Genomic DNA, 11522 nt, shown 5'->3' with positions numbered 1-11522 from the left:
TATGTTTCATTCATTGTCTTGAGGACTCAGACAGATCCTTCACATTATCCCCCCTTTTATAATATTATGCACCTTCCCCTTACGCGGGTGCATACAAACACGAGATATTTAATGTTCAAATTCATATTTATCAGAGGAGGTTATGCAAGAGTATACAGCAGCAAGAAAACAAGCCAAATACAAATAAATAGTTTTATATGGATCCCTACACATGTGATTGGGCATATGAAATAGCCAAACAAGCCACAGCAATACAAAACATAGATACACACATCAAATTGTTAATGACAGAAGAGAAGCACATAATACTGAATAGAGAGTAATTGGGAAAAGTGATATAATTTTGAGTGAGGGAATGGAAAGAAAAAAGCTGATAACTTACATTGATGTTTCTGCATTTGGCAATTTATTATTATATTATATTATTAGTATGGGATTTTTTTTAATGGGCTTTAGGTGAACTGATGAATACACACACGCTCGCACGCACGCACGCACACACACACACGCACATACACATACTCACCCACATACAAAAAAAAATAAATATATATATATATGTGTGTGTATATGTATATATATGTATATATATTTAAAAAAAACATTTATTAATTTTTTTAATTAGTTTTTTTTTAAAAGGAGAGCAATGATGATGTCAAATCGAATGAACAATACTGAGCTCTCCTGATAAAAAAGAAAAAAGAAAAAAAAACAAAAAAACAAGCAAGCTAGAGACTTACTTTCAAAATATTTATTCAGAAAATACAGTCAATCATCAGGGGTGACATACAATCATTGGCAAAAAGACACTCTTATATTGCAAAAATACAAAATAAGCACATATAATGTAGATACAATGATTTGGGAGATCATTTAGCCAACTGTTATGATAAAATCAGATAAGCAGTGTAGATAATGAATGAATAATATAATTAAGATTTTATTTACGAATGGTTTGTTAATGAAGCCACACAATACACATTGCAAATGCGGTATTAAAAGAGAATAAACTTGCTTTCATTTTAGAGAGCCTTCTTGGAAATGCATCCGCAGCAAAGTGCAGAATATATTAGTTAGTTTCTTAAACGAAATTGTGCATATTGTGTAGGATTCCACTGCTCCACACTCCACTCCGGTAGGTGGCGGTATGGTACCAGAAGAAAAGAAACATGGCAGCTCCCGTGGTGGTAATGCTGGATTTGTGGACGACTTTGGATCAAAATCGTGGCTTTAACTGTGGGTCTTCTTTGTGTATACAACTGCCGAAGTAATTGTGGCAAAAATGAAGGCATTCTGTGGACGAGCCAAATCGACCAATGGAGCTTTTGATTGCTTGGAGGAGAGCGAAGAGTACGACTATCACCAGGAGATAGCCAGGTAGCGCCCAACTCGCATCACAACGTGGCTAAGGCGAGACATTTCCCACATGTAGAAAACAAAAACAAAATCGGGTTAACATAATCCAAATAACAAATGTAAACGGGTTTATGTGCCGTGTTTTTTTTATGTCGTCCTTAATGTGTAACGAATAGGGTTTTTGTTGGCAAAACACTGGCAGTGTTGGGCAAGTAAGCAAAGCTATTTGATTTTAAGTTACAAGTAATTCTCCATTAAATTAAGCACACCCTATAGTTACCCGTGTGTGTGTGCGTGTGTGTGTGTGTGTGTGTGTGTGTGTGTGTGTGTGCGTGTGTGTGTGTGTGTGTGTGTGTGTGTGTGTGTGTGTGTGTGTGTGTGTGTGTGTTTGCGCGCGCGCGCGCGCGTGTGCGTGTAACAAACAAACCGTGCGGCTCAAAAGTTTGTGAACCCTGCAGGCATGGTCAGATAAATGTTTAGTCATACCCCAATCTACAATGCTGACATTGAAAATAATAGACTTGTCCGCCTCAGGATTTTTACTGGGCACATCCAGATCGTGAATCTTGTTGTTCTTCAGAAATTCCTTGGTTGTATTGCTGTAATGCTTTGGATTATTGTCATGTTGCATGGTCCATCTTCTACCAGGCTGTAACTTAACAAAGAACGGCTTCAGGTTATGTTCCAGGATTTCACAATATTCCTCTGAATTCATGATTCTCTGGATTATATGGAGTTGTCCAGATCCTGAAGATGAAAAGCCAGCCCAGAATTTAACATTCTCACCACCCTGCGTCACTGTAGGGAGAAGGTTCTTTTGCTGGTATGCAGTGTTGACTTTTCACCAAACATGACTTAGTTGTGACCAAACAGTTAAATTTTGGACTCATCTGTCCATAGAAGGGACTTCCAAAAAGCTTCAGGTTTGTCCAGGTACTCACTGGCAAAATTGAGATGGGCAGCTTTGGTCTTTTTTGTGAGCAGAGGCTTCTACCTAGCAAGCCTTCCATGAAAGACCAGTCGATAGATATTTCTACTGATTGTTGAAGCATGCACGTGACCCCAATGCAGCAAAATAGTATTTTCAGAAGGTCGTCCACTTGTAGGCAAGATTGTAGTCATTTTCAGTGTTCTCTAGTTGCAGATGATCTGCTTCACAGTGGAATGATGAAGCTCAATTTTTTTTAGATGACTTTATAGCTTCCCCCAGACAGATGTGCTGTCACTACCCACTTCCTGAGGTCCCCTGAGATTTCTCTTCCTCTCAGCATGACTGACCTGTATGGGTTCACCTGGGTAGGACTAAAGTGACGTGGTTTTGTCTCTGTTTCAGTCAGCGATGCACAAATTCTTTCCTAAAACTCTCATTTCATTGGTTACCGTAGTTTAGCTACCAATTTGTCCTACCTGATCCTACTTGACTGCTTGTTTTAAGCAATGCAGCTCAGGGTTCACTTACTTTTGCACCTACATTAATTGACCAAAAACTCTTTTTAATTTATTTTTGACTACACAATTGATTAAAAAAAAATGCATTGAAATGCAATGAGTTGAGTATAACTGAAGTCAAATAATGTGACTCGAGTCCCCCACCTCTGCGGTTTAGGTGGTCTTAAACTTGTTCTTATTATATTTTTTTCCAGGTCAAGCTATGCTGACATGCTGAATGATCGCGACAGGGTGAGTGTTAGAAAACATAAACTTGTGCAAGGAAGTAATGAGCTACTTTAACTTACATTTTTAGGGACTAGCATTAATGTCTCGTCTGCTGAACCACGTGTTTTGTAATCCAAACTTTATACATGTTAATTTATAAAGATTAAAGATATGTACTGTATATATAATGTATATAACACACAAAATGTCAAATATAATCTCACTGATGCATGTTAAGATGTCAGTAACCAACATGGATTTCGTAGTAAAAGTCTTTTTATTAGCTAGAGTAATTTACAATGCTGCTTTGCTTGGGTTGCTTTCTTTTTGGGAAACACATTGCTCATCCTCACCGCAAAGTGCATCTGTCTTCTGTCTGAAGAATGAAAAGTACTACCAGGGCATCCGGGCAGCTGTGGCCCATGTCCAGGCTAAGGGTGAGAACGTCATTGTGTTGGACATCGGAACAGGAACTGGCTTATTGTCCATGATGGCTGTTACTGCTGGAGCTGACTTCTGCTATGCTGTGGAGGTACATTTCTCAACATTTTCCTGAACCTTTTAAAGGGGAACTCAATGCATGTGATCTCCTAGTCGAAGCACAGTATACTGATGAATATTGCATTTGTGGAATAAGAATTAAACAGATGAATCCATCCCATCCATTTTCAACACTCTCAGGGCGCTGCTATTTTGTCCTGTACCGCCATCTGCGTGTTGACTGAAATTGATGTCAAAGTGCTCTTGGGCTCCAATTGTGAACATCATGTCACCAAATTTAGAAAACAGATGAGCTGTGACGTTTGCAACTTTGCACTTTGACCTCAATTTCTGTGCATGTATGGACACCCTTGTTCATTATGGGGACAATCCAATATAAACAAAGAAGTCCAATAACAAAGTACCACTGGTTCAAATTGGTGTTAAACTGTCTTGCTATCATATTAATATGGTTTGTTTTGATTCATATTTGTCTGCAGGTTTTCAAGCCCATGGCTGACGCCGCCAAGTGCATTGTGGAGAAAAATGGCTTTGTTGACAAGATCAAGATTATCAACAAACACTCCACTGACGTGACTGTCGGGCCAGGTTGTAAAGAAATTTGAATACTTCCATCAGCATTTGGTACTCTTTTTCCTAATACTTTGCAAGTGAAAGCTGCATTCAGCAATGGTTTCATCTTTTATGGAAATGTTTTGTGACCTGCAAGTGATCAAATATATATATATTTATTTATTTTTTTGTGTGTATGATCAATATCAGGTGAAGATATGGAAATGAAGGCCAACGTCCTCATCACAGAACTATTTGATACCGAGCTGATTGGTGAAGGGGCCCTGCCTAGTTATGAACATGCTCACCAGAATCTTGTTCAGGTCTGTTGTCTTTTTTTTAAACTTACATTAGCATTTGTAGATTTGCGGTATTTTATTTTTTTTCTACTCTAGCCTAAAACCTTCCTAATAATTGAAACAGGACCAATTTTGTACTCTAAAAATGAACTTTTAGAATCCCAACTGATAATTCTTCAAAACAAGTCTATGAAAAAATAAATTAGGTGTGTGATTTTATTACATTAAATAATTACTACAGTATGTCAGATCAAAACTAGCAAAATACTTCTTCACTTCTAGGGAGCGCAAAATACGTGAACACACTGTTTTCAAAGTCGCATGCATTGAAATGTATAAATCTTACCAATGATAATAATTCCGGGTAGCATTAAAAAATGTTTGTTTTTTTTGACAGCAGGGCAGTGCTTGAGTTAAGAGGCACATACAAGTTAAAAAAAAAAAAAAAGAAGACAGGCAACTACTCCAGCTTTGGAGAATGCTCTCTTGCTTAAAAACTGAATACATCTGAAAGGGGTTTATATACCGCATATTTACTGTACATTAACCTCACTCTTGTAAAATTCAGAACTGCCTGCCTGGAAGCTTGATGTTCAAAAATAAATTTGACTAATATAATAAAAAACATGGTTATTTATTATTAATAAAGCAACCATGAGGAAATTTGTAAAATTTCTGTGCACCTTTGTTTATGGTACTGTAGGTATATTTGTGACTTCTTTTCCATGTCTCTGCATTGAGGAGATGCTTTTATTACACAGGACAGCTCAGTTGAACTAATGTGACCTTTAACCTTCAGAAAATAAAATAAGTTTTTCAAGCTAAGAGTAAGAGCTACTTTGAAATTAACTCATTCACTGCCATTGACGGCTATTGATGTCAAAAATTCATTTGAACTATTTCTATTAGTTTAAAAAAAAATCCACTTTTGCTAACAAGAGTATGAAAACCTAGAAAAAAATGTTATTGTAAATTTAGAACAGATATAAAATTTGTGATTAATTGTAAGTTAACTAGTGAAGTCATGTGCTCAATTACAATTAAAAAAAATGTAATCGCCTGACAGGCCTAATTAAAAAAATAATAATAATAATAATAAGGGGCGTTATTAATGTACAATAAAAAATAGCTTTTCATAAAAAATGAATTTAAATGAAAAATTGTTAAACTAATAGAAATAGTTCACATGAATGTTTGACGCCTATAGTCACCAATGGCAGTGAATGAGTTAATTTTAATTCTAATGATTCAAGTGGAAAATGAGAGGAACAGGATGAAACAAGGAAATGAAGACAAATACTGTAGGCCTACCCTATTTGTCGCTATGACGTCAAAATGGTCCCACACTTCTTTTGGTATGGACTCCTTATAAATATTGTTTAGCGCCTCAGCAACAGGTAGTGATTATGGATACAGCAGCTGTTGGTCATGTGACTTGTTCCTAAAGCGATATGTGCACCGACCGGCATGGAGTTTCATGGCACATGCCACACAGTATCAGCATCTGGCTCAAAATTGCAACACATTTAGAGAATGTAATGACACAGGTAGTAACTTGGAAAGTGAATCAAGGAAATGTTTTGTCCCTCCTCCCTGTAGGAGAGTTGTGTGGCAGTCCCTCACAGGGCAACTGTTTATGCCCAGCTGGTGGAGTCGCAACTGTTATGGAGCTGGGCTAAGCTGCAACCAATAGAGGTGCAGGGTACCCAATTGTTGCCGCCGCCTGCTGTGGGCGACTGCAGCGGCACTCATTCAGTATGTGACATTCAGCTCAGCCAGATTTCACCCCATACGTTCACCCCTTTGGGTCCAATCTGCACCATGTTCGGGTAGGAAACATCTTCTCTTGCAATGAACATTTCAATCAGTGTTTTTTTTTTTTTACTAAACAAAATTTTCACTGTTAGTGTGGACTTCAGTACGCCTGTAAGCAGTGCCCTCCAGTCTTACTCCTCCCAATTTGTAGCTCAGACCAGTGGTCAGGCTCAAGTGGTGCTCTCCTGGTGGGACCTGGACATGGATCCCAGTGGAACCATCGTGTGTAGCATGGCTCCCAGCTGGACATACCCACAGCCAAAGACGGCTCCGGTAAGTTAAACAAGTCTTGTGCGGATATGTCGACTTAAGATGTCATGCGCGCTCATCACTTGTGGTGGTTTGTGCTAGTGGCGAGACCACTGGATGCAGAGTGTTTACTTCCTGCCTGCTGAGCGCCAGGTGGCTGAAGGAGAAGATCTGAGTCTGACCGTCTGCCACGATGACTACAGTCTGTGGTACAGCGTCAAGTCTCAAAGGTACATCATCATTTCTGACATGTTGGAGAGGTGTTTGCTTCATGTTTGACAACAACCTGATCATTGCACTGTGTGAGACAAATGGTGCTCACGCCAGATACTGGCTGGTTTTCCTAACACCCACAATAAAGCCACAAGTGCACATTTCAGAGTGGCCTTTTATTGTGGCCAGCCTAAGGCACACCTGTGCAGTAATCATGCGGTCTGATCAGCATTTTGATATGCCACACCTGTGAGGTGGGATGGATTATCTCAACAAAGGAGAAATGCTAAGCAACACAGGTTTAGACAGATTTGTGAACAGTATTGATGTGTCACTCCTGTGAAGTGGGATGACAGATGTTTGAGGGAAATGGCCTGATTTTGTATGTAGAGAAAGTTTGAGATCTTTGAGGCTGCTCACGAAAAATGGGAGCATACATAAATATGCCATGCAGTTTTTATTTCTTTCCATTTAGTTCTTTATTTTAATATTTATTGATTTTAACTTACCGGTATTTGTTTTGATATCTATAAAAAAATTATTATTTAGGGTTGTCAGGCGATACATTTTTTAAAATCGCAAATTAATCGCATGACTTCAATAGTTAACTCACGATTAATTACAAAATTTTATATCTGTTCTAAAATGTACAGTAAAATATTTTTTCCTGAGTTTCATACTCTTGCTAACATAAGTGGAAAAAATGTTAAACTAATAGAAATATGGCTGCATCTTTCATTGATTCAGTAATTTCTTAATTCATAAAATTGAGTTAAAATTAAAAAAATGTACTGTACTGTAAAAAACGAGTGACATTGATTTGTGTTGTAATTTTTGGCATAATTGCATTTGTTAGACATTTGTCATTTTTTTCATATTAAGAGCTTTCTAATCTTTAACAGGAAGTAACTTGTTTCAAAAAAATCTGCACATTTTTAAAATTGTAAAATACAACTTGACCCCAGTCTCCACAAATATATGCATTATTATTAAATTTATTACTGCTAAATTTTGACGTGGACGTGTCTGCTCCGTTGTGACTGGAATTCCCCCATTACAGGCTTTCCAAGTAAGGCGTGTTAAAAAAAAAAAGTGGCGTTAAAGGAACTTTAAGTTCATTCAAAATGAACGCACTCATTTTGACACACCTATTATTATTGTTATTATTTCAATATTTATTTGTCACCACCCAAGTTTTGACTGTCCGCAGTGCGGCTGTTGTCAGCCGACAGCATTCTCAGGACGACATGATTCTCTCCCGGCCATCTTGCACATGCCAGGCCCACCTGGTTTGGACTCGACCGCGATTTGGTCAACTTAATGACAAAGTTCGCACAAAGAGCTACGTCAGTGCACTGCGCAATGTAAGTGAGCTGAACATTACCTGTATGTGTGGTATTTCCTTTTTAATGCTTGTGCTGAATCCAGGTTCTAAAAGAGGACAGCGTCTGTCTCGGAGTGAGTGATGGAAGTCTTCTTCCCATGTTTGCACATCTCTTGGGAGCCGAAAAGGTACATTACTCTGATGGTTTTCACCATCTCTACACATTTCTCACTTGGTTATTTTCTCATTAAATCTTATCAGGTCTTCAGTTTGGAAAACTTCAGCATGACGAAACGGGTTATTGAGCAGGTAAGCATGTAAAAGAGTACAATAGACGCTAATAGAATGCTCTGACTTGAATGGAGTTGTAGATTGTGGAATTTGGCCAAAATGTTCTGGAATGGATTGTTCGATTGTTGCTGTTCCACTGCTTTCACAGCTTTAAAAATTGCCCTTCATTTTTTCACCAGGTCCTGGTAGCCAACTCACTGAGAGGAGAAGTTGAGCTGCTGGATGTTCGGCCTGAACAGCTGACTAGTGAAGATTTAGGAGGAAAGCAGGTACCTTTCATTATCACTAAATGGTTTGAAATGTCATCAGGATTTCAAACAGTTAGGACTTATTGTTACTCCTGTCACCTGTGGGACGTTATATACCGGTAGATGGTGTGTGCCTTTCCATATCATATCCAATTAACTGAATTTATTACAGGTGGACTCCAATTAAGCTGTATGAACATCTCAAGAATGATCAGTGGAAACATGATGCGCCTGAGCTCAATTTTGAAATTCGTAGCAAAGGCTGTATAAATACTTATTCACTAGGGGCGGGAATCTTTGACTGTCTCACGATTCGATTCGATTACGATTTTTGGGTCTGTGATTCGATTCAGAACGATATTTGATTCAAAAATGATTTGATTTGACAAATCACGTCATGATCTACTTAAGTCTGACTCGCTAACGCTAATTAGAGCGCTACTCGCTGCGCTTCTATCACTCAAAAGAACGGCTATTCATACAAAACGCTTCAGGAATGTTGACATAGAAGCATCTTAACATTACTCACCGGCATAGACTCTTCCTACGCTGCAAAAAAACAACAACTTTTATTGGAATAACTTGATCGTGACTTTTCCCTTCTACTCTCTAATGTGGCTAGAACTTAATAGTGTATCAGAACGTGCGGAACCACACAGCCCCTAAGTGGCCAAATCGTGTACAACATTAGCAGCACTTAAGGCACACACAAACAAGAGCGAGAGAGTATAAAGTAATTTTATTAAAATAGATTTTTGGGGCATTAAAAATCGATTCTGAATCGCGATTCATATAAGAATAGATTTTATTGGCACACCCCTATTATTTACTGTACATGTGATTTCTTAGTTTTCTATTTTTAAGAAATTTGCAAACATTTGAGAAACATGTTTTACACATTGTCATTATTGGGTGTAGAATTTTGAGGGGGGGGGGATAATTTATTCGACTTTGAATGAGTCTGTAACGTAAGAAAATGTGGAAAAAGTGAAGTGCTATGAATACTTTCTGAATGCACAGTACAATATGAGATCAATATCATTGAAGTCAACACCTTCTGTTTGCTGCAGATCTCACTGCTGATAGGCGAGCCATACTTCTGCACAAGCCTCCTACCTTGGCACTCTCTGTACTTTTGGTACTGCCGCACCACACTAGCGGGCCTTCTCCAACCCAATGCCACCATCCTGCCCTGCTCTGCCACTCTGCACATGGTGGCTGTAGAGTTCCAGGTATGAAATAATCTGTGTTTGGCATGTTTTTGCCTTAATTATTCCTTTGGGGAAATTGGCAAAGCTAAAAAAAAATAAAAAAATATATATTATTTTTTTAATCTATCCTTACGTTCATGTTAAATTGTATTAATAAAAAGATTATTACATCATATATTTTAACCGGGTTTAAGAGCAGTGGTCTAAAACTGCTTGAATATACTTAGGAAATGTTTATATTTAGTACAATAGAGATACAGATACAGAGGTACCTTGAGATAGGAGTGACCAGTCTTTTATATATATATATATATATATATATATATATATATATATATATATATATATATATATATATATATATATATATATATATATATTATTTATTTATTTATTTATTTTGGGTGTGCTGTATGGTGGCAGGTAACTCAACTCATCTCACAACAAGTAACAGATGCTGATGCAATTAGTAATTCTTGTAAAAAAAAGAAAAAGAAAAGAAGAATAAAGTGAGCTGAAGGTTACTGTCAAACTGAACATGAAGAGAATTACATATTCTTTATCTGAAACTGTACTCACATTGGTGTGATACTGCATGAGAATGGATATTTACTGTAAAGGACTACTTAAGGATTGTATTGACATGTCACATTATACTTGTTTGCTAGGATTTATGGAGGATACGTGCGCCGTGTGTTACATGTGAGGGATTTGATGTCACGCCTATGGATGATATGATCCAGGTAAAAGTAAACGTTTTAATATTGCAATTATGGATATGAATTGTCCGAATGACTCTAAACTAAGTGGAACAAAAATGAAGTATTGTTGCTTGTTGTGAAACTTTTTTCAGCTATGATCCTAAAATAAGGAGTATTCTCTTTAGTTCGGGGTTTAAATATTTTTTTCTGAATTTGCAGAAATCTCTGGATTTCCGTGAGTCTCGCGAGGCAGAGCCCCACCCTCTGTGGGAGTATCCATGTCGTGCTTTGACTCAGTCCGCAACTGTCATGACCTTTGACTTCACACGCTGTGTCCCACAACAGCCTATCATCAGTCAAGGTTCTCTACCATTCATAAGGTATGCGTAATACAATTATTATTTTTTTGATTAATCCTGCCTGACAGTGGATACAGTGTGATAACTTGAAGTATACTGCAAGTCACCTTTCCCCCCCCCAGGAGTGGCCAGTGCCATGGTGTAGCGATGTGGTTGGAGTACAAGCTCACTCCGGACATCTCAGTGAGTGTGGGCTTAACTGAACCAATCAGTGAGCAGGTATGTTGCAGGTTTCTTCTTTGTCCTCAATATATATGGTGTTGGGATAGTTGACTGTTAAGTGCCATCTATTGCAGGGCCACTGTGAGTGGAGTCGTCACAGTAAACAGGGAGTATATTTCTTCAGACCGGGATGGGAGAACTCGGGCAATGGCAGAGCTGCTGTGGTTTACAACTTCATCTTTGAACCCAGTTCAGGAGACATCAAGATGGACTTCGATAGAAAGTCTCTTTGATAGGGATAAATTTCACGCTTTTTACAATTTTGTGTTGTTTCACATTAGGTGGGAAAGATTAAAGTGACCTTTATGCTGACATTCAATGTGTAGAAACTGTTAATGGAGCATAACTAAGCAGGATTTGGTTCTGAGAATCTGTCTGCTGTACAAGTTTTAACAAATAAAACATTTTGGGTTTTTTTATGCAAGGAAGATGCATCGGGAGTGCTGCGATTATTTTCTTGAGAGCCCAGAAAGAAAGGAGTGTGGCCTACCTGGTCTGTAAGTTTCTTTGAGCAGATCCTCGTAA

The 11522-nt window shown here is 38.0% G+C and overlaps 1 protein-coding gene across 2 annotated transcripts; it reads left to right on the top strand.

The window, feature by feature from the left end:
* The first annotated feature begins 1140 nt into the window (after window positions 1-1140).
* Window positions 1141-11425, top strand: prmt7 (protein arginine methyltransferase 7). 2 transcript variants are annotated; one of them, XM_077568670.1, is made up of 17 exons: window positions 1141-1377; window positions 3000-3036; window positions 3395-3544; window positions 3993-4101; window positions 4276-4388; window positions 5964-6193; window positions 6272-6452; window positions 6531-6658; window positions 7867-8005; window positions 8070-8153; window positions 8227-8274; window positions 8436-8525; window positions 9575-9736; window positions 10384-10458; window positions 10636-10796; window positions 10898-10994; window positions 11072-11425. In XM_077568670.1, the coding sequence occupies exons 1-17, from the start codon at window positions 1283-1285 to the stop codon at window positions 11228-11230; spliced, it is 2058 nt and encodes a 685-aa protein (XP_077424796.1). In that variant the 5' UTR covers window positions 1141-1282; the 3' UTR covers window positions 11231-11425. The 2 variants fall into 2 exon arrangements, with proteins under 2 accessions (XP_077424796.1, XP_077424795.1); XM_077568669.1 differs by having other exon boundaries at window positions 7852-8005.
* Window positions 11426-11522: the final 97 nt, after the last annotated feature.

This window comes from Vanacampus margaritifer, chromosome 6, assembly GCF_051991255.1.
Source record: "Vanacampus margaritifer isolate UIUO_Vmar chromosome 6, RoL_Vmar_1.0, whole genome shotgun sequence".
Classification (NCBI taxonomy): domain Eukaryota; kingdom Metazoa; phylum Chordata; class Actinopteri; order Syngnathiformes; family Syngnathidae; genus Vanacampus; species Vanacampus margaritifer.
The sequence above is the reverse complement of the archived record's forward strand: the minus strand, read 5'-3'. Positions and strand labels throughout refer to the sequence as shown.

Coding starts and splice junctions, on each gene's coding strand:
- prmt7 (XM_077568669.1), top strand. CDS start 1,283: ATGAAGGCATTCTGTGGACGAGCCAAATCGACCAATGGAGCTTTTGAT. Junction 6,453..6,530: donor CACAGCCAAAGACGGCTCCG/GTAAGTTAAACA, acceptor GGTTTGTGCTAG/TGGCGAGACCACTGGATGCA. Junction 8,275..8,435: donor CGAAACGGGTTATTGAGCAG/GTAAGCATGTAA, acceptor TTTTTTCACCAG/GTCCTGGTAGCCAACTCACT.